Source organism: Leptodactylus fuscus, chromosome 2, assembly GCF_031893055.1.
Source record: "Leptodactylus fuscus isolate aLepFus1 chromosome 2, aLepFus1.hap2, whole genome shotgun sequence".
Classification (NCBI taxonomy): Eukaryota; Metazoa; Chordata; class Amphibia; order Anura; family Leptodactylidae; genus Leptodactylus; species Leptodactylus fuscus.
This window is the reverse complement of record NC_134266.1, coordinates 168,943,207-168,967,597: the sequence shown is the minus strand read 5'-3', so window position 1 is coordinate 168,967,597 and position 24,391 is coordinate 168,943,207. Positions and strand designations below refer to the sequence as shown.

The following is a 24,391-nucleotide window of genomic DNA, read 5'->3' as shown; positions in this document are numbered from 1 at the left end:
GTGGTTTTTTGAGCCAAAGCCAAGAATGGCTACAGAGGGAATGGGAGATATAAAGGAAGTTCTTATACTTCTCCCTTCTGCTTAATCCAATCCTGGCTTTGGCTCAAGAAACCACAGCAAAATCTGCAACAAAAGAAGCTGTGTTTCTGAAACGTGGGGCCTTAGCCTAAGGCCCCGCCTTGCAGAAATGAGGCTTTTTTTCTTGCAGATTTTGTTTCCATTTTTTGAGCCAAGAATGGTTACAAAAGGAATGGGGAATATATAGAAAGCTTCTTATACTTATATCTTCTGCTCAATCCACTCCTGGCTTTGGCTCAAAAAACCGCAACAAATTCTGCAACCAAAAAAGCTGCGTTTCTGCAATGTGGGGCCTTAGCCTAAAGGGGTTTTCCCATGAAGATAACTATTTTTAATTTTTTGGATAATTAAAAGTTAAACATTTTTGCAAATATAAGTAATTAAACATTTTGCAGTTTTAAAGATTTTCTCAAAATATCTTTTGGTCACAGTCTGTTGTCTTGATCGGTTGCCAATGGATACTACTATGAATGCAGGAACTTTCTAAGATCAGAAACTCTGCTAAGATTTCCTTATTGTGGCAGGATATCTTGTCATATATGTAGAGATAACGGATGCAAAAAAACTGATGCAAAATGCTGGGCATCTGTTTACATAGAGATCAGTGCATAATAGGATTCTGTGTCCTTGTTTTTGCGCTCATTCTTTACATCTGATAAATGGATATGCTGAACAGATGTTAAAAAAAAAAAAAACAATATGAATGGAGCCTAATGCTTGGTTCACACATCAGTATGCCATTCGTCAGTTTGAATTCAGTTTGAGACTAAAAACGGACTGATGCACATACTGATTGTATACTGACGCTAGGTTCACACCTGCGTTCGGGTCTCCGTTCTGTGCTTTCCGTCTTCTACATGCAAGAAGACAGAAAGCACAGACCGGGTCCGGCCGTGAGCGGTGGTGAACCTTTTATGCTCTCCTGTGGGGCATAATAGAGGTTGCAGGGGCCACAGTGGCCATGGCAGTCCAAAGGGAAGACATCTAGAAATGAGGAAGCCTGGAAATGTGGGAAGATGTCTCCTATAACAAAATATTACTGCACGGTATTCACTGTAATGTTACCGCTAGGACACACACCTTACCCCTGTTACCTGATGCAAACGGATCAAAAGAAAAACCTAATCGCGCCACCCCCGCCCCATAACCCTGATCCCCCTTGTCTTCAGTCCGGGGGGGGGGGGGGGTGCCTCTTTTGATCATCCGCCTCAGGCAGCAGAGGGGCTAGGTTCACCACTGGTTGGGTAATCTATTGTTCGGGAGTACCAGATGACAGAGAGCCGGACAGGTAAAACAGCAGTTACCGATAGAACCCATAGACTGTAATGGGGTCCACCAGGCTTTATACTGAAACTGGCGGAGAGAAAAGATTTCCTCTGTGCATTTTCTGCAGTTTGATATGAACCTAGCCTTAGTCAGGTGTTCTGGATAGAAGGAGTAATAAAGTGACGGTGCACATTCTGATAGAGGCTTTCTTCTGTTGTGTTTGTCATTATTTTGTGTACACAGAAATTTTTCTGATTGCAAAGTAAATAAACAAGATAGAGGTCATTAAAGTCAATGATGATGGATGCAGAAAACATGTACCATCTGTATCTGTCATGTTATTACTTTTTCAGTCCATTGTTCTGATCTTATGAAGGATAAAAACAATGGACTAAACAGGGGAACCGTGAACTAAGGGTCCTTAATGCAGAAACACAACATTTTTGTTGAAGATTTTGCTGCAGGCTTTTGAACCAAACTCAGGTACGAAAAGACAATGGTACTGCACATTCGCAGTTGCAGAAATCAGGTCCTTCGACCCCACAGCAAATACAAAGAAATGCTGCTGCACACACTAATTGTGAAAAAAGTACGATAATTTTATTGAGAAGATACAAAAAAAGTTGTGACGAACTGCTATGTTATGGACATTGAAAAAAATTTCCATAAGTGAAAAGGACTAGATCAGAAGATTAACGTTTCGGTCATGCGACCTTCATCAGAATTGATCTAGTATGGAAACAGCAGGTGTATGCTACACACGCCTTGGATAGCATACACCTGCCATTTCCATACTAGATCAATTCTTATGAAGGTCGCATGACCGAAACGTTAATCTTCTGATCTAGTCCTTTTCACTTATGGCAATATTTTTCAATGTCCATGGCGTAGCAATTTGTCACAACTTTTTTTGTATCTTTTCAATAAAATTATCTTACTTTTTTTCACAATTAGTGTGTGCAGCAGCATTTCTTTGTATTTAAACAAAACTCAGGCCATTCCTGACATTGGCCTAAAAAAATGTAGCAAAATCTACAACAAAAAAATCCAAAACAACGCATTTCCGCAATGTGGGGAGTTAGCTCACATTTCCCCTGTTATTCTATTCTTTTAATCTTTCATAAGCCTAAACCTTACTCATTCAGCAAAAAACAAGCCCTCATATGACTATATTGATCGGAAAATGAAAAAATAATGGGTCTCTGAGTACAATAAAAAATAAGGGTTTTTTCCCTTTAAAACTTAATTGTGAAAAAAAAATTAAACAGTTTGTTTACAATAAAGTTAATTATATTTTTACTGCATGGTAAATAGCAGGAAAAAAAAAAACAAAAACATATTGACAGACGGATTCTGCAATGAAAAAAACAACAACTCATTAAGCAGCAAATATGCCTAGCCATTAAGGGGTTAAATATATTGCAGACATATATGCTGTATCTAATCTTCATAGTCTGCTTATTTTTCTGACCCTTAAAGGGATTCTATCATTAAAATTGTATTTTTTCTGCCTACCACATTGGAATAGGCTATTAGGCTATTCTCCTACCTTTAGAAGTCTTCTCCTGGCCGCCGTTCGGTGGAAATCCCGATTGTCATCAGTATGCAAATGAGTTCTCCCACAGCACTGGGGGCGTCCCCAATGCTGCGAGAGAAATCTCCAGCGCCACCTTCATCTGGAACGGCCTCTCTTCGCGTCTTCTTCCAGAGCAGGGTTCAAACTTATAGGCCTCGGGCAAAGCCGACTGCGCATGCCCGCTGGCCACAAGAAAATGGCCACTTACACTTACTGTACTGCGGCGGAAAAAATCACAGCGTTGTACAGTACTTGCAAAGTGGATGGGATTCATGCGAATCCCATGCCCACTTTGCCAAAAAAAATAAATAAAAATATTGCAGTTTTGAAAATCGCAGCATGTCAATTACATCTACAGAAATGCCGGCGGCTTTCCCATAGATATAACTGTAACAGAGAGTCTGCGGAGGAAAACTCTGTGAACTTTCTGTTCAAAGCGCTGCGGGAAGAACCGCAATTCGTTCACGCCGCGGTTATTCCCACAGTGCTTTGGCACAGCAGTTCCGACCCGTGGGGCCTTAGGATACATTCACACAGAGAAAAATGGTGAGGAATTTGGTGTGGAATTTCAGCGCTTAAAAAGTAAAAGTAAACCCATTGAACCCATTAGCAGTAAAAGGAACCCATTGAAGTCAAAGGGAGGCTTTTTTTTTTCAGTGCTGAAATTCCACACCAAATTCCTCACCATTTTCCTCTGTGTGAATGCACCCTTGACGCAAAATCACGGCCGCACTTTACTCCGTGTGAACTCACCCTAAAACTTCTTGCTGGATTGGTGGTCACTTGCTGAGAAACTGAAGCTGCATCGCCCTCCTCACTTTCTTTGACTTACTGTTTTGCAATATATACAAAATCCCAGCAGGCCAGGAAAAAAATACTACAGCTTGTTGAAAATGGATAACATAATATTGCAAAGTTTTACATATTCACTTGTATTATTGATTTAGGCACGCTTTAAGATGATATTTGGAATGTAAACAACAGAATAGCTATCAGCAGCTGAAAGAAACAGGTACATTTTTTGGTTAGCCCATAATAAATGATATGGCCGGGAACTATTAAAAGAAAAAAAAAAATCACAAAACACCAAATATTATTTTATGTTGTTTAAACAAAATGTAACAACAACTTTAAAAAAAATGCAATAAGCATGTAAAAAACTGTTCTATGTTTAAATGATGCTGGAAGGTTACTAAAGGAGATTGGAAATTATTATTTAGTATATACATATACAAATAATAAACCCTTTACTGATATGTTAGAACATTTTTCATGTGTGGAATTTATAAATTCATCTAAACAGATCCAAATATGACCTGAATGAATAAAAACTTTTAGGATAAGGCTCCATGTAGCAAAATGCAGCTAGAAAACACATTGCGGTTTTTCCGCAGTGGTTTTCATTGCATTTTTTGTGTTTTTCTCTGCAGCTTTTCTTACCTTATTAAATGTATAGGGAATATGCCTGTGCTGCTGCACGTAAAATTGTCATGTTGCGTTTTGTCACCCATGCATTTCTGAAAACACAGCTTTTTATTTTTCCGCACTGTGTGGATGGGATTAGCCAGAATCTCATTCACTTTGTTAGTACTGTAAAACACAGTTTGTTTGATTTTTGCTGCGTTTCCACCGAAAGCAAAATGTTAGGTTTCTGCAATGCGGGGCCTTAATCTTAAGTAATTTAGAAAGGAGAGGAATGTATAAGATATGTTTTTACTGTGTAAAAGTCATCCATATGAATGCAGTTTGGGGCACGGAATCCTGCTATCTCCTCTGTGACAATATACTGTATATGACAACGTGTGGACAACACTTTCTTCTGCAGCTTTGTAACAAGTGTGAATTCAATATAAAATATCCCATAGTCTTTCCAGATTGCACATGCTAACCTTACATATAACCAATCACGAATCCTCTTATTACATACAATTGTTCCACCAAACACATTCAAAGTATAAACAGTCTTGTAACAAAGCTGTAACCCAACAGTCTTTTATTTTCCTTTGGTATGAGCGAGCTCCAGAAGTTTAAAGGACACAGTGGTTTGATGGTCGGCGTGCTATGAATCTGAGGTGGTGATTGTCCTTTTTGCTGGCAGTATTCATTGCTTCTTGTTATTTGCTTAAAGTGGTCAGGGAATCAGGAATACATTTTTGTAAAAAAAAAAATTAAAAAAGCAAACGCCTACATTTGTAGTATCATATGGGTTCCATCGGATTACATGAAACTGCAAAACAAAGAACCAACAAATATTACGGAAACAGACATGGTATACTAAGTTTCCAACAACCTTAGTCTTTTCTATCCTCTCACTTTGTGATATCATGTGAATGTGACTTCATTAGAATTACTATCTCCATATGTTGTGATGATACGGTTATATCCCTGTGCTAGGATGTCATAGTAGGCATTATCACTGTACTGTACTGGACAGTTGGTATTAGCGGTGAGGTATGTCTTACATATATGGCATGATGTAACATTGCTGGATGGTATTGGTATATACACTGTTTTACTAATAGGACCGGAATTTCAACATTGATTCACTAAATGTCTGATTCTCATAGATGGTCCGTATGTTATATATGGTGCTTACACTGTATCCTACCCATCCATGTTCATTACATAGCTTTTAACTCATATCTATTATATAATATGTACTACCCACCCCTTTGGTACACTAGTATTATGACTTCATAGTCCTCCCTGGTCTTGTCTGTGACCTCATATCTATGGCGCTCCCATTGAGGTAAATACGAGAAGGGATGCATCTCTCTCCACCAGGGAAATTGGGTACTTTTCATGCAGCTGCGTTCCCAACAGGGGTATCTTTGGGGGTCTTAGTGGTCAGTCCCCCATTGATAAACAACTAATCCTTTCTCCTATGGATAGGGGATAAATATATTTTGTGGCATGCATGCAGTTTTTAAAAGGGGTTTTCCCCACATGCACATCAGTTTTTGTATAAAACTTGAGTAATTATTTTGATTAACCGTCTTCACAGTAACTGTGGTTTCACCAACGTCCTATGTGGCTTCTCTTCCTCTTTTCTTATGCACCCCATAACTCTATAACAATTGTCAGCCTACAATGATACTTACTGTACTATGCAGCATGTGACTGTCGGCTTCACTAGTAAAAACTACATTTCTCAGGTGCACCTTGCTCTGTATGAGTCCTAACTGCTGTACTGACCATTCCTCCTAATAGAAATGATTCATATGTAGCACCTGCACCATCTGTTGGGACATGTATGATTATATAGCACTGATCTAATAAGAAGCTAAAAGTTAGGAAGGAAACTGAGCATTCTTGTCCTGGATGATGATGGACTACAGGGCATATCCAGGGGCAACAGTGCTCAAACAGTGATAAGGAAAGGGGGATTTCATTAAGGTTTTTCTAGAGATATATACAATTTGGCTAATTATTGTCAATGATATATTGCAAAGTACTTTTATAGGAAATTTGATTGTTGTTTTGGGAATGCCCCTTTACGTAAAAAAGCTGTTAGGCCCCATGAGCACGAACATATTTTTCATTTACTGTATGTGCTATTCATTACTATGGATTCGTAATAGCGGTGATTATATGGACCCACTAACTTCTATGGACAATATACATGTCTGTAGTTTTTACGGATCTGTCTGGGAGCCACTTGTTATATCCTTATCCAATTTTGCAGTTTGGTTTTCCTATTCTGTTAACAGGGTCTGTCAAAAACACAGATTACACAGGTTTTCATCCCTGTGCTGTCTGTTCCATTCTCAACACATCTGCATGACTACATTCGTGTGCGTGGGCCCTAAACTCAGCCTTAATTTATATGCCTCAAGAATTCTGTGTTAGCTCCTAGAAACAGTAGTCTAGAAAATAAAGGATATCCATCTGTAGCTGGCCATGTGTATTACAACTAAGAGGGGCTTCCAGGGGAGATGTAAGAGTTGTCACACAAAGATCTAAATATTTTAGTATTGTTAAATAATATTAGGGGTTCCAGCCTCTTGATAACTCCGGCACACCAGGGAAGGTGCCATGCACCAGAACTGAAATGTAAACCAGTCAGGGCCTGGCATAGACTTCAGTTATGAAGGTTTACCCACGTTGAGTGCCGTCCTACTTTACCCACCTTTCTCTGGCTTTGAAAGCAGGTTGAAAAGTAGACAATGTGGCACATTATTGGTACGTTTTTCACAAAAGGTCATGGATCAAAATTGTTTCTCAGCAGCAGTAAAGGTACAGACAATTAACAAACTGCATGAATGATCTTACGTTTTGCGGTCCTTTTTCAAGCTGGTGTTGGCAACACTTCCAAATGCTTGTCCTTGTAGCAGATCTGTTGCTGCCTTACGTTTAGTAAATGCATTTATTTCCTCTTGCAACTCTTTCCTTTTCTCCTCTAGGCTCGTCCTTTCATCATGATGAAGTCTCTTCAACTGCTCAAATCTGTTCTGAAGCTATATAAATCACACGTTATCAATAAGGGTATAATATTCAATATAACAGCTCTTTATAAGGGCCGTTATACATTTTTTGATTAATATATTAATAGAATATGAAATCATAGAGTTTTCTAATGAACCATGAGGACAATGGGATAAATGTTTTATGCCCATATAGCAGAAAAGTTGAGTAAAATTGGTGCAAACTCAAGGTGCAAGGCCCTTGCAAGCTGTTGCAAATGGCATTTTTACTTTGCCATCCCAAATTTTTTGAAAGTAGGTGTAGTGTGGGCGGGGACATTGGCCCATTTAGATTTATCATTATTAATGCCAGTTTTCTAGATGCCTGGAAGCTGGCACCACATGTTGACAACAATGCATGATGCTATGCACCTTCAGTTACTGAGGGTCCATTCACAAGGAGGAAAATGGCGCTGAATTTCAGCGCTGAAAAAAAATCCTCCCATTGACTTCAATGGGTTCCAAAGGAACCTATTGAAGTCAATGGGAGGATTTTTTTCCAGCGCTGAAATTCAGCACCAAATTCAGTGCCATTTTCCTCCATGTGAATGAACCCTAATACTGTATAAGTTGTACACTTCAACAGACTACTGTTCACCCGTGCGATACCTGGACAGTGATAATTGAATACCAGGGGGTCACATGATTAATTCCAACTTTAGCCCATTTTGATTAACATGGACTCCTACCATTCTTTTTTTTCTAGAGAGCCCTACTACATAAGTATAAGGTATGTCAGCAAATAAATAAATTTACATTAGAAAATTGTATGATATCCTATTCTACAAATAAATAAATACAAACTGCACACCCCTTAAAAGTTAGGGTTTGCCATGTTCTTTGTTATTTAAACTCCTTCCACATTCCCGAGCTGAAGTATATTTGTGTTGGTAGCTAGCATTTCCTTTCTGTACTGCAGAACTAAAAAAATACATTTCATAATTGGAATTATTTCTCCAACAAATGCATAGATTTTTTTCATATCCCATTTAGAAATTTCTGCAAGAAATCGAAGTGTAAATATACCCTTAAAAAGCTTGTCCAGGCAAAAATTTTATTTTTAAACAGGCTGGGGAAGGTGGAAAAAAAAAAAAAAAAACATGCTCGCCTGTTACAGATGCCTTCCAGCATGGTCCAGTCGTGCTGGTCCATTGTTGTCTTCTGACAGAAGTCCCCGTTGAATGTGTCCGCTGAGGCCACTAATTGGCCTGGGACATCACAGACCGCGAGGAATTTCACTTCAAGAAGACAGCTGAGCAACAAGACCGGATGCACTTAGAGGACACTGGAGCAGCAGGGACAGGCGAGTATGATTTTTTTTCACCTCCCCTTTTTTGCCTAGACAGCCTCTTTAATGGCCACTTTACATGTAATGTTAACAAATGCATTACAGATTTATATAGTTTAAATTACTAATGTATCTTTATTAGAGATGAGCGAGTACTATTCGAAATGGTAGTTTCGAATAGCACGCTCCCATAGGAATGAATGGGAGTGGCCGGCGAGCAGGGGGTTAAGGGGTAAGATGCTGGCCCCGGCTGCATCCATTCGTTCCTATGGGAGCGTGCTATTAGTACTCGCTCATCTCTAATCTTTATTATTATTTTAGGTTTTGGGCAGGACTGACTATGCTAGATGCAACCCACCTTTATTTGAAATTCACTTTGCCTGCACTAGTTTCATGCATACCCAAGAGCTGCACAAGTGCACATAAAAACTTTGTGTAACACAGTGGTGTAACTGGGAATACCTGGGCCCTAAGGCAGACATTTCACATGGCCCCAAATTATAATGATCAGAGACCCAGGGGATGATATAAAAAACACTGTTACCTACCTCTCCCTGGCTCCGGCGCACTCCCTGCTACTCTCGATCATCTTCAATGTTGGGACACACGTCACATGAGCCAGGCATAATGGCGCATGTCCTGCCCACATGACATCTGGAATGTCACCAAACAGACCCGAAGCCTGCCGAAAGGCAGGAGAGGTAAATAATACAGATGAGCGAATATACTCGATCGAATACCTCTTCTGCCTAGCTCCCATTGAAAAAACACTTCCAGGGCTTTGCATTTTTACTGCAATGCGGCAGAGATATTCGATCGAGTATATTCGCTCATCTCTAGTAAATAACCACATTTTTTTATGTTCCCTCACCTCCCCTGGTCCTCCGATCATTATATTCTGAGGCTTTATACATGAGGCTTTCACTTACCGATCCCTGCTCCTGCTCACAGCAGGCAGGCGTGAACAGGAGCGGGGATTGGTAAGTAAATAGGGCTCATCACCTGCTGGGATTACTCCAGCAGGTAACGGCCTATTGAAAAAAAAACAAACAAACATAAGTAGCCCAACGGGCCCCGTAATGTCCCAGGCCCTGTGGCAGCTGCTACTGCTGCTACCCCAGTAGTTATGCCACTGGTGTAACACCTTCATCTGCACTTAGGCAGCTTGAGGAATTCAGATCCAGTATTAGTATAAGTCCTTCCTCAGACAGCACCAATAGGCCAGGTTTTGAAGATGTTCTGTAGAAGGAATATATGTGTCACTCACTTTTATAGTCCCTTGTCCTAAATATGTGAAAGCCTCATGTATTCTTTCTATTGAACTTCTTTAAAGAGACATTCCAGTGATTATTTTTGACTCCTTAATAAAAGTTTCTACTCGCAGTTGTCTTTGCTCATCCTGCTTTTCTTCTGAATTTCAGACACAGATTATTAATTGTTGGGGCGCAACCTGTCCAGATTTATTGAACACAATACTTCTATACTAACAAAGCAGTTCTTAGTGTTGAGTCTATTAAACAGTGTGAGGGATAAAAGGGGTTTGGAATGAGCACAATACCTCTCTCTCCGCTTCTTTCAAAACGGTCTCTTTTTCTCTTACTCTTTGCACAAACGTCTGTCTCATCTCTTCCTCCTTCCTCTGTAGTTCCTCGAAGAACTCTTGGCGCTTTGCTTCATAAGTTTCTTGCAAACTGAAGTACAAACAAACCATAGTGTGATTCCACTGAGCTGAGGGTCATAGATTGGCCAATAGTGCATATCTATCCTCAAGTATTTAGTTCTTTAAGTATTTACTTATTTAAGGGTGATGTAAAGAATATGAATCCAAATTTACAGGACCTGATAGATCTACTCTAACATTCACTACTTACTCTGCGGAGAATATGCAAATCTGTCTCCCAAGATGTAAACAGGGAGACAGTGCCTCTGTTATGCTGCCCTCTATAGCAAGCACCCTGAACAACATGCCCGACTTCCCAGAAGCCTTTACTGCATGATGCAAGGTTATAACCAAATCAATTTCTCAGCTACGGACGGCACCGTTTCTGTCTCTTTGGACTTCATCAGCGCAGCCTAGAGAGAATTGATTTGGTTTAAGTGAGAGGCTGAAAGACCAGATTGTCGTTATTGGATAGACGTTATCCCCACAATCTACTTACTCTGCATCATATTAAAAACAACTGGGTTTACAGTACACCCTCTGTTGGAATATTTTATCTACAGTGTAATATATTTCCATTGACTTATTTCAATGTCGTTTTCCACTTTATGGCATGTACTGGGCTGACACAGACAATAGCAATGTTTTTTTTATAATGAAAACAAAAGCAAGCTGTATACATCAGGTATACAAGTTTTCAACAAGCCGCATTACAAAGGAGAGACACTATTTAATCACAACATGCTGAAGGTCTATTAGGCATACCTATCTATAGCACTACAAGGGTACTATATCATACTAGTCCTTGTGTGACATGAAGATTTCTTGGAAGCGATGGCATTTGAGGATTTGCAACATAAGCATTTTAAATGGCTGCTATCGACAAAATATTAATTTATTTCAAAATATGCAAATATGGTGCACCAAGTGTGACTCCATTACAATGCCCCGCACTGTTCTAATACGCCCTCCTTCCCCCTTTCCATCTTTGACAGACAGAGCCACGTGAGATTTTAGCATAGTTTGCTGATCCTGTCAAAAAAAAAAAAAAAAAAAGCGCTACAGTCAGGGGCGCCTGACCTACCTACCTGTGTTTCTGGTTTAGTAAGCTTCACCTAGGTGGCAAACTCCCTTAAAGACTAATTCACATAGAAATGGAACCCGTACAGCGACAATGACTACTATTTGTAATGTATTTTTCTCACCAAGGGACTCAAAGCGCAAACATGGGGAGAACATAGAAGCTACACGCAGATGTTGCCTTTGGTCAGATTGAAAGTGTTGCAAGGCACCACTTTTATTGGAGACCTGTAGGCCTTCTGTGTGTAGCTATATGGTGCCTCTGTTAGCAATGCTTCCTAGGTAAAGCCAGGATGACATGGAGTGGGGGACAGAATTGGGAAACAACGGGTATAATTTATTGGATATGTATTAAAGCTCCAAATTCACTGAGATTATTAAAACACTATTATAATACCAGCAGAGAGAAAAAAAAATGGGCTGTTACATTGTAACACTTATGCGTGATTGATAGCACAGTTTGAGAACTATGCAGCTCAGTTAAGGACTCCCTGTCTGTGATATTGTGGTTATGCCTGCTGGAATGCACATTTTGCCATGTATCATGAAAGAGGCTGGGTACCAAATATACTATTGTTAAATATAGCAAGTCAGAAAATGGGTACAGTGGTAGTGTTCTGGGTGGATACATATCCATAAGGACTGCATTACAATATTACAGCCCATTTTTCTATCTACTGGGTTTAGAATGGTGTTTTTAATAACAATGAACTTTACCTCCGTCAGCCCTTCTAACACAGATTCCTCCCCCTCATTATGTGAATTGATTTATTACTCTGTAATCTCTCAATGTAATACAGATCTATAATGCATTTGATTGTATGAGTCCTAAAATTTTATAACAATTGTTCCAGTGTCTATTCAGTCTACTAGAAATTGCATAAAAGAGTGCTGTATTAAAACAGAAATAAATGTTTCAGTTTATAATTTAGTTTATCTTTTTATCAATCTTTATTATACAATTTGTTACAAATATAATAAAGAAAGGAAGTAAAGAAGTAAAAAATGACATACATATTCTCCAACCTTAGATGGCAGTAGACATACAGTAGAAGATTTACAGCTTCATTGCTTTATTACTTCTATTCAGCCTCTCGCTTTCAAAAACAGGCTTTGTCAGCATATACTTTCAATATATCTACCATATAATATACAATATTTAATATTTTTAGATAATTGATAACAAATAAGGGCAATTACAAGAGGAACTAAAGTCCTGTCCAATTCTCAACTGTATCCCAAGCACATGTCTGTAACAGACACTATTGTGCTGCTATTCATGCTGCACAAAAGCGTTACTGAATATGTGATTAGCAGTGGAAAACCCTATAGGCGGAGGCTGCATCTGATGTTAACCCATCACCCAGTAGCTAACATCCCTTGTATATCCAACCTCTTTTGCTGGTCAATGTGATCCCCTATTTTATATGCTGAAATGAGTGCTAGTAACATACAGAAAACCACAGAGAGCTTAGCTCTAGTATCCTAATAGTAGTGACACTGGTTATAATATTCTTGATAGCCTGGTAAATTTACTAAATGCAATTCTAAGGATGTGCTCAGTTTTTTCTCTGACACTCAGTATCTCTCTCTCTATATATATATCTCGTACCTACATATTCTGCAAAAATTTGATTTGTCAAGATTTTTAGATAACTATTTCTCAGCCTCCTCCTTATATTGTTAGTAGGACAGCATCTCTCTACAGAATAGTGGATATCTGAACTAAAAATGCCCAAATGCTCTTGTGGTAAGGAGCTGTGCACCCGTGTGTCCATCATATGGCCATAGAATGATTTTTATCCACTAGAAGTAGTAATTGTTGGACTATCCTTTGGGAGGGGCCAGCAACTTGAGATGATTTGGAGTTTGACTCTTAGTACCCCCAATGATTAGGTGTGTTTCCACTTCTGCATGGCTGAATTTTCTTTAAGGCTGAGGCTCTATGTTACAGAAACACAGCTTTTTTTGTTGCAGATTTTGCTGTGGTTTTTTTTCAGCCAAACACCTGAGTAGTTTGAACAGAAGGGAGAAGTTAGGCCGATTCACATGGGGTGATGCGTCAGGAGGCCGCCTCAGATTCCAGTCCAAAAAGCGGGTAGCTGCAATTGGATGTCGGTGTAGTGCACAGGCATTCAGTGGTAGCACTCCGCTCCGGATTAGGCCCAAATGAATGGGCCTTGTCGGAGGAGGGAGTGTCTTCAGGTGGATGTCACGAGGCGAATCCTCCTGAAGAATGAGCATGTCGCTTCTTTTTTCCGGGAACTGGAAAAAGCCGCACTCGGAAAAAAGGAATTGACTGGCTCCCATTGATTTCAATGGGAGATGTTTTTTAGGTCAGGATTTTGAAGCAGATTCCGCCTCAAAATGCTGACCAAAATACCCCGTGTGAACTCAGCCTAAGGGTGCATGCACACTACGTAACGCCGGGCGTGTATGAGAGCCGTACACGCCGGCATTACGGCAGACTGCCGAACACTTCCCATTCACTTCAATGGGAGCGCTCGTAACAGCGGCGTTTACGAGCGCTCCCATTGAAGTGAATGGGAAGTGTTCGGCAGCCCTGCTGTAACGCCGGCGTGTACGGCTCTCATACACGCCCGGCGTTACGTAGTGTGCATGCACCCTAAAAGTACTTCCTATACATGTCCCATTCCTTTTGTAGCCATTCTTGTCTTTGGCTCAAAAAACGTCAGCAATATCTGCAATACAATCTGCATTGTGGGACATTAGCCTAAAAGGTTTCACCAAGACTATTGATGGCTTAATCTTAAAAAGGTTGTCGCAGTATGGACACTTATGAGGGCCCTGAAGTTCCCCAAAGGACTTTTGTCAATGAAGCATCAGTACACTTGCATGACCAGTGCTCCATTCACTTTTAGGCTGCCTTCACACGGAGTAACGCCGGGCTTGTAAAAATCCTCATTCAAAGCCGTACACGCGAGCGCTGCGGAAGGCTCCCGAACACTTCCCATTCACTTCAATGGGAGTGCTCGTAACGCTGGCGTTCAGCGAGAACCGGAAGTCTCAGCGAGCACTGTCTCTCTCCTGTGTGTACAGCACAGGCTGCTGCTGATGTATCATCTACCTGATCTCACACACATAGAAGACAGCGTTCCCTGAGACTTCCGGGGTGCTTGCTGGAGGCTAATTAGCATATGCATAAAAACGGGCTAGTTCAAAAACTACTGAGGCGCTTTACATACAAAAGTTATGTGTGGAATAACCTTTCTAAAGACTATGCAAGTATGTGCTTAGTTAAAAATTAGTTTATCCAATGATAGAGCCCCTTTAAGATCAGCTCATCGACTCCACAAAGATGACAACTACAGCTGCTCTTAATATATTAATGCCAGCACTGGTCACTGATACAGCTGGACACAGAAGATAAGACAGGGCTTCATTTGTACTCCACACAATAGACAATCTGCTTCTAATGTGTTCTTCTGGACAGTAGTCACACATTATACAAAGGATTGCTGGCGTAAAAACAGTATAAACTGACATTATTTTCATTAACCCTTAAACTATATTATTAAAAGAGGAATAGATTATTTCCAATCACAAAGGGATTTACCAGTCATAAGGCATGATAAACAGATTATAAATATGCAATAATGGTTAACAAACTGGGAATGCTACTGTATATGTAAAACAGGTGAAATTTCAGCCATTTCTATAAGACCTAAACTAATGGACTGTAACAAGGACAGTCTACTTAGTACTGAGGTAGGAAAAAGGTGACAAAGGTGTAGCTTTTAGACCTCAGGAGAAGACTAAATACCTTTATGTACAGAAATGAAGCGAAAGAGGGACCGTCCTCCTTGTGGAAGATGAAAGGAAAACCGCGCTCGCCCAGGTACAGTGAAAAGACTTTATTTTGCACAACGCGTTTCGAGCATCCTGCTCTTTCTCAAGTGCATATGATCAACCTTCCCAAGTTGAGTGTTAGTGCTTGAAGTAAACAAGGCGTTTTGCGCTGTCAATAGCGCTTTCTCAAGCCTTGAATGCATTCAAGGCTTGAGAAAGCGCTATTGACAGCGCGAAATGGCTGTTGCCTCTACACGCCTGTATGTGCGCTTTCTCCCTTCCACAAGGATGGTTTTAAACATTGTGACCTAATAAAGGACGTTGTTTTAAAGAAAATTCGTCTGAGTGGTGAGTGCCCCCCTTCTTTTCCTTCTATTTTTGAAAACACTACAAATACATTTGGCAACACACAATAAAAATGCAGATGCTCAATAAAGCAAGTTGTACGTCTTTGGCTTCAGCGGCACAATAGTCATACAATGCCCAGGGCTGCCGGAGAAGTGTCCTAGACTCCCAGAGGTGAAATATTATTAAACTTAAAAACAGAGGACCAGCCAGAAATGATATATGATTTATGGTGACAATTTCTAAGCATACTGACATGCTATGTTGAGATTCTGCTAACCTGGTTTCCCTTTTTTTTTTTTTTTTTTTTTTTTTACTTTTCTTAGCTTTATTTTAGTCAGAATAATGCACTAATCCAATAAACATTTTTGCAGTGTGCTGAAAGTGTATGTGCACATCTGTGTTGGAGGAATGTAGATGGATGTGCCACTGCACATGTAGTGAACAGATGTGAACACAGCCTCTAGAACTTCCTCACTTTAGGAAGCTTTTACTGATCTATTGCAATGCAAAGATTGAAATTTGTGGGGGACCTGCATAAGAAAGACTAAGGTAAGCCACAGAAAAAATGTCCACTTTTGGCAAACACTATAAAAAAAATTGCAGTCTGTATGTCCCATGAGGCCCTAGCATGGGGGAAAAATATTACGAATGACATGAATGAATTCTGCTACATTTATTAACCTCTAGGCTACTGGCGGTTTAATCCTCCGGTCAGACAGTAATTGTACAGAAGCACAGGATCTAGATAGGGCACATGTAGTCACTGTGTTACATCAGATACATCTTACGATGTATGTATTAAAGCATACTGACAATTATGATTGCAATAATCTTAGACAAAGTATAGTAACACATGGCAGTGTATGGTGCAGCTGTTATCTAGATAGCTATGTCAGGAATTCTGTGTGTCCAGTGGGTGCATAGGTCACAACCATAAATCACTTCAGTCAGTGGAACATGTTATCAGGATGACTGCAGATATTAAGTATATTAGTGTTATTAACAATTACAATGTATAGCTTAGTTGTTTTTAACGTTCAGTTGATTTAGAATAAAGTTATGTTTTGTAAGTGATTCACTCCATGATAACTAAAATACCAGATCCATTTATTGAGCTCCACACCATGTCATTACTGCCGTCTAGACAAATGATTTATGCCTACAGAGTTGTACATGAATGATGGATGTACGGTTTATGAATATTACAAAGTAGCCTTAGGTCCAGACGTTTGTGTAACCATATGCAGCTGTCCTAGTAAAAGGTGTTTAAATGTAAGTAAAGGAAACTATCTGAGAGATATGCATCAAAGAACAATACACAACCCAAGCATAAAGCAAATAAAGAAGAAAAAACAGCAAGAAAACCATGGCGCTAGTACTAACAGTGTGTACCACACGACCTTGTCCGGACTGAGTACAATAAGCTGCACTGTATGAGGCTGTGGGGGTAATTCAGACTGGCGAAGAATAAACAGGATATAAGACCCATAAACTCATCCTGAGAATTCATTTCACTGCCCTGTGAAAATGCTTGGGAAGCAGATTGTCTGCAAAATAACCTAAAACCTACTTCCTAAAGCAATGCACTGCAGATTAAATCATTTCCTGCAAGAAAAAAATTGCCATCAATTTTCTCTTCTCAATAAACACACAGTAACACCTTCTGAAGGAAAAAGATATTTTAAGAACAAAATATACAGTATCTTAAAATATGAAGTAAAGTAGTTAGCGCTATGCTAATATTCTCTTTCACCCTACTTACCTAGTTATCTAAGATAGTAGGAGTCCCTGCCTGCCAGAAAAATACTGTTACTAGTGATTACAGCACACAATAGTATTTCGCAGGTAGGGCAGGGACTCCTAGCATTATAGATAACTCGAATGCTAAGAGTGAGGGATCGAGTCTCACAGATGAAACTCGGTTGTGTGAATAAGCCCATGAGAGTTAGAGAGTTAAAATAGCTTTCATGTCTGTACAATGCTCCCACCTGTTCACTAAACCAGGTTTCAGGGAATCTTATAATATCTCCCTGCTGTCACCAAAACGCTATAGCAGTGAGGTTCCTATTGACAAGACTAACAGGCAGTAATAGGCAGGTATGCTCTTTCCTGCACTACCTACTCAACTGGACTTAGCTGGAAAACCCCTTTAAATGTGCCCTCTATACAGTCCTGGGAAGCGATGTAAATATAAATACAGCTTGGGCTCTATTGTGTCCTTAACCCCCCCAAAAAAGACAGAAACTGATCCACTGACAACGGATACATTGTCTATGTAAATTGATGGCCAACCGTTTGCGTCCGTTTTTTTTGGCATCCATTCGACAGATGTACGAAAATGTGATCTGAACGAAGCCTCAGAATGGCATAGAGTCCACATGTTCACGTCAGTACTTCATTGCTCAAGCATAAAGCACAGAAACAAGTGGAGAATATTACTTACTTACTATTTTAGGGCACTATGTTTTAAAAAAAAAAAGAGTTAAGTTGGCCATACAAATTAGAAAGCTGTCTGCCTACCAACCAGATGAGCATGCTTGTTCATTTTGGTGGGGGAGAAGAAAATGACATGATGATAAAACTTGGATGGTATTACAGATTTCAAGAGGCAAAGTGCGGCTTAAGACATAAATGCACTCAAGGCACTAGAATGAAAATTTAAGAGGCCAAGCAAGTACAATAAATGAATGATAAATGTATATTGCATACTTGTCAGAAACAGTTTGCACCTTATTTACACTAGTGAAAATGAAAGGAAACTGTTAATTCACAAAGGAGGCAATTCATAAGCATGCAGACAATGCAAGTGACATGAGATTATAAGAAAGATGTATTTTACTAAGTGAAAACATTGTAGACAAGTTTATGGGCTGAGTCTGACTGCTACAGGATTTATTATCCTCCCAGAATAGGAATAAAGAGTGATGTTCTGCGTATCCTGCATGATGTGTTATCTTAGATGAAGTCTCGCTTGCTTGGAAAGTACCAAGACTTTTCATCAAGCCATTCTATTGGAGGCTGACGGGTTTGTAGATGGAGTGAGATACTTGGCGTATTACGATAAAAAGAGTTTCATGTTTTTCATAAGATTTGTGCTTCTTCAGTGAAATGGTACAGATCCTCAGAACACAAGGTACATTCATTAGAGGAACACTCGGCACTAAACACAAGCTTTCTTATAGAGAAGGGATACCAGAACAGAGTGATGGAAAACAGAAGATAAGGAGGATTTCACATATTCACTGACAGGGCTCTAAACTGGCAGCTAAGTCTCAACGTGGAATAGAAGTGAGTAGAGCAGAATCTGTCAACATTAATCTAAAGTGTATGGTGAAAATTGTAGCACCAAGTTTATTTATACTTTTCCGGGAGAAATAAAAGAAGCACAATGCATTCTTTACATATGTATTGTATATTTTTCAATTGCTATTATTTTTCTAAAGTAGTGTTACTAAAATATTTTCTCAAATAACAAGATACATATATTACCTTGGTATTTGAAAAATAAAACTACTTCATAAAGACATGCTCCAGAATTAGAATACCAATATACAGTAATACAGACATGTCAGGAATGGTGACAGGTGCTCCTTAAGTTTCCTCTAAAGCTAAGTCACTGACAGTCTTCCTGATCTTACGTGTACACTGCTGGATCCAAGCTAAATATTTCTACCAACTTAAAATTACTACTGCACCATACAGGGACCAAGAAAGAGCAATTATAGTAAGTGAGGGATTACTATATTATATTGTTGTATACTGTATATGTATTGTCATTTACTGACTTTCTTAAAGAGGACCCTTCACCAATTTGGGCACAGGCAGTTCTATATACTGCTGGAAAGCTGACTGTCGGCTTTCCCGATCTGTGCCCCAGGTAAAGAGCTATCGGTCCCGGTACCATGGCTCTTTACAGTCAGAAGGGCGTTTCTGACAGTCTATCAGGAATGCCCTTCTCCACAGCAGCGCCTATCGCGCTGTGCAGTGTGAGTGAGGAGGAACGCTCCCTCCCCTCATGATAATACTATCTATCTATGGACGAGCACTGTGAGCAGAGGGAGGGGGCGTTCCTCCCCGCTCACACAGTACAGCGCAATAGGCGCTGCTGTGAAGAAGGACATACCTGACTGACTGTCAGGAACGCCCTTCTGACTGTAAAGAGCTACAGTACCAGGACCGATAGCTCTTTACCTGGGACACAGATTGGGAAAGCTGACAGTGCGCTGAACTCAGCACACTGTCAGCTTTCCAGCAGTATATAACACTGCCTGGGCCCAAATCAGTGAAAGGTCCTCTTTAAAAGAGGTTACATAGTAGATGAGGTTGGATAAAGACATTAGTCCATCAAGTCCAACCTAAAACCCTACAATCCCTACAGTGTTGATCCAGGGGAAGGCAAAAAAAACCATAACGCTCATGCCAATTGCCTCATTTCAGGGGAAAAAATTCCTTCCTGACTCCAATCTGGCAGTCAGTATAAAAACCCTGGATCAACGTGTCCTTAAAATCTAGAGTCCATAACCTGTTATATTTTTCTCTTCAAGAAAGGCATCCAGGCCGTCCTTGAACTTGTTTAATGAATCCGCCATCACCACTTCCTGGGGCAGCGAGTTCCATAGCCTCACTGTTCTTACTGTGAAGAATCCCCTTCTATGTTTCTGGTGAAACTTCAGGACTTATATATTGATGACCTATCTTCAGGATAGGTCATCAACATTTGATCAGTGGGGCTCTGACACTTAGGACCCCATCTGACCAGCCTCTTCACTGAATACCAGGCACAGCATTGTACATTGTAAAGGGGCTGTGCTTGGTACTGCATCTCCATTCATGTGAAAGGGATTGAGCTGCAGCTGTACTGTGTGAGTGATGAAGGTGTGCACATGGAAAAAGCTGCAGTGGAATGATGACCCATCCTAAGGTTAGGCTGGCAGTCATCATTTCAGCCCATAAAAACTCCTTTAAACACTTTATATAGAATCTTTTTAAGGAGTCAGATTCCTATAGATTGCTCATTGATGGCCTGTCAGCACCAGAAATGTTCTAAAATCAGCCGCAGTACCTTATAACGCTCAGAGCTCAGTGCTATAATTTGTTTGTAGAATGACCCCCTAATTTTGCAGAAAAGAAGCTTTTTATTCCTATTCAAACAAGATAAGAGTGCATCAGGGGAGTGTTCTGGGGTGGCTGAGCATCGTGGCAAGATCTTCCTCTTAGGAGGAGGTGAAGGAAAGCTCTGATCACTTTGAGTGTTACTGGGAGGGGTATTGACCAAGAGGAAGCTCTTGCCATACTGTTCAGCGGCCCTAGAATAGCCCTCCGAGGTACTCTTAGATCATTTGCATAGGAATAGAAAGCTGGGGTTTTTTTGGTCAAAATCAAACAGTGATTCTACAAACAAATTATACCACTTTACTCCCTGCTCTCAGCAGTACACTGTACTGGTTTAATACTGATTTTGTTGCTGACAGACTCTCTTTAAACAACTCTGTTAAGCTGCTTTATTTCCTCGCTGATTCAATCTATGACCTGGCTATGATCTCTTTTCACTTGCACCACTGTTTAGTCAGACATCAGCACTTTGCTCTCCACACCAACATTCCTGGCAGGACTGATTCAAATGAACAGTAAGAAACAGCTGGGCAAGCAACAGGTGCAGGATGAGGTCTCCAAATACTGCTACAACCAAAAGCACTAATAGAAAAATGTACAGATGGGGATGGGAGCTCTAAGACATGCTAATCTTCTTATATTCCCTTACATGCTATTCCACTCTCAAAATAGATTCATCTACAAAATGTAGCATGAAAGGTGTAAAACATTTCTTCTGTGTTAAAGACTCCAGGATTAAAATAGATCCTCCCGTCTGGAGTAGCTTTCCTACCAAAAGAGCTAATTTTATGTTCATTAGTCATGACGTCAATCTCTGATCATTGAGGGGTACCCAATGATGTAAGGAACGAAGAGGTCATGGCTGCTTCAGCTTATTTATGAAATGACAACACTTTTCATCCACTGCTGCATTGGACATTGCAACATAGCTCTATTTATGTGAATGCTGCTGTGCAATTGTGACATTGTTTCACACTACCTGTTATATTTGCTCACTACAGACTGCTGTAATCCTTAGTATTTAGAGTGACGTACTCAATCCCTGAACTCCCAGTTTTATTCTTTCATCATTCAAGCAATTTCCAATATTATAAGTGAAATACAAATAAACCAGGGATACCCTTTAATAAAGTTGACCATGGACACATCAATAATTCTTCTCATGAAGAAGATAACCTGTCACCAAATTTTAGGCTCCTAAAAATGCCAACCATGCTGTTACTCCTAAAAGTAATATATTTCTAAAAATACCCCTGTATAAACTATCCATTTGCAGCGTAGACTAAAAAATGAAGCTATAATGTATTGAGTGCTGTATATTCATTTCTGGTGAAGAATCATCTGGTAGCCTCCATCTCTTGTTCTCACGCCCATTCTGACTTGACGGATATCCTACAGGTCAAGCCAGCTCATAAAGTCGAGGTCAGTATGTTTTAATGCACTGTGCATAACTTCTGACCTCTCCTCTAGAGATCAGGACCACCCACATGACTTTTCATTAATGATCATATAGCATACAGTTGTTTATAACTTTATTTTATATACTTTACACTACGAGGAATACTTAAGACAGGAGATCTATATACTGTCAGGTATAGCATTGTGGCGGTTTAGGAGGCCTATAATGTGGTGACAGTTTTCCCTTAACAGGATGATTGTCCCCTCAGGCTCCATAAAAGCCAACCAAAGAACACTGATACTAACTATGCATGTAACCGGGAGATTGAAGTCATACAGTTGATTTATTTCCGACATGCTCAATCATGACCCTTATAAGTCAAAGAAAAGTGCTAAAAGGCATGGAAGTTGTTTAGGGTCATATATAGTGAAATATCTTAAACAACAGTAGAAGTACTTGCTGTACACAGTTGAGCAATAATGAATTAAAAAAATCTTCATTCCCTGCTTTTTGCTCTTCCTATTTTGGTTTCCAAAAGTACCATATTTATTGAAATAAAACAGAAGAACAGAATACAAAACAAGTAGCAAAACTGTCATTATGACAGTACAAATAAGCAAGGCATTGCTCTTCCTATTTTGGATGACTTATTAGGAATAAGCTGAACTTTGCCTTTATATCTCATATTAATGACATACAGACAAAATCAGCATTTACTAGTTATATTGCTGCCGTACACTACACACAAAGCATAATATGAAAATTTATGACAGGATATTTCATATTAAAATACCTACCTCACTGGCTTATCTCCGGGACCCATATCTTGAAATCCCATTTCTTCCAACTTGCAGCGGCGATATAGTTCATAATGCTTGCTGTGAGTCTGCTCTCTCAAGTCCTCCATATTAGTGCAAATCAGCATTTCACGCAACTTTACAAAATCACAATGGTTCTCATTCTCCACTAGTAAAAGAAATGGCAGACAAAATATTCAGCAACTTCATTTTAATACACATACTCTAACCTAAAGGGACTTTTAGACAAACAATATTGATGACCTTTCTTTATGACAGGTTATCGCTATCATTCAGGTGGCCCGACACGTAGGACCCCTTCCAATTACCTGTTCTCATCTGCTGTTATGTTTTCAAAATCCTGCACAAACTCTTTAATATTGTCAATCATACACTATAGGCCACATGACCAAAATCTTGCAACAAGGATGAGTGTTTAGAAGCAAACACATATACAAAGAGCATGATGACCGGAAATGACAATGACAATCATTTGCTGAAGTGTTCTGCAGTTCACTTGCACACTCGTCTGATACACGTCTGTTACAGATGTAACTAGAAACATAGTAACATTTGTTGTTTCGTCTTTTAACACATTTTGTTAAAAAGAATGATTTCCCAAATTCAATCTGATGTCATACAAACTGTTAAAATGTGAACCTAATGGTTATTTAGTGACTACCAACATAAATAAGGTGGATTCTTTACCTTGCACAATGCCCCATGGATACTGCCGAGCCTTTACCATTTTGTTTCCAATCTTTACTTCCTCCATACTCCCCACCACAGCAAAAGGTAGCTGTGTCTGAAGAAAGCAAAAATATACAACTGTCAAGTTAACATACTCTTACAGTGGTCTCAAGTTCTCATGCTGTATAGGCATATGATGGCATTTGTCAACCAACGGGATCCTACTGTAAAAAGAAAATCATGTAGTATGCTTTTTTTTTTTTTTTTTTTTTACTGGATGCCTTGGTATAGAATAGTGTAGACTGCTGTGCTATTCCAAACATCAAATGTATATTAACCTGATGGAAGCTAAAAGTACACTGTTTTGGCCTCTGTTAAATGAAATGGAAGGGGTATGGCAAACATACACTGCAAATGCAGTGTGAATGTAACCGAACAATTAATTCAGGTATTCTACAGTTCAAGCCATAAAACACAACAGTGAAGACTTCCAATAAACCCTCCCAACCTAATGATATGACAGAACATTGCTAAAATCTTACATTCATTGAGGCATTCAGCTTGCTAATAGTCTCATCATCAGTAGGGAACTGGTAGATCTGCACTCCATTGCTGACCAACTCACTCATCAGCTTGGTTTTGAACTTCTGTAGTTCAGACTTTGAGATGACATCTGCTTTAGCAATGACAGGTATGATGTTCACCTGAGAAAGAGCACATTCCACATGTGAGATAAAAGACAATTCACACAGACACCTGGACAGAAATAAAGTGTACAAAATGAAACACTAAAATTCCATTGTAAATGCTACGGCAAATAAAGG

General features: G+C 39.6%; 1 protein-coding gene across 2 annotated transcripts in view; it reads right to left on the bottom strand.

Annotated features, from left to right (window-relative positions):
• Positions 1–4,149: 4,149 nt before the first annotated feature.
• Positions 4,150–24,391, bottom strand: part of SEPTIN10 (septin 10) — a 42,878-nt gene continuing 22,636 nt past the window's right edge. For both annotated transcript variants that reach the window (XM_075265083.1, XM_075265084.1), the window contains exons 6-11: positions 24,110–24,271; positions 23,586–23,682; positions 22,878–23,046; positions 10,230–10,362; positions 7,193–7,377; positions 4,150–5,147 (exon numbers count right to left, since the gene is read on the bottom strand). In XM_075265083.1, coding sequence (XP_075121184.1) covers positions 5,138–5,147; positions 7,193–7,377; positions 10,230–10,362; positions 22,878–23,046; positions 23,586–23,682; positions 24,110–24,271 — 756 coding nt within the window. In that variant the 3' untranslated portion in view covers positions 4,150–5,137. The remainder of the gene's footprint in view (positions 5,148–7,192; positions 7,378–10,229; positions 10,363–22,877; positions 23,047–23,585; positions 23,683–24,109; positions 24,272–24,391) is intronic.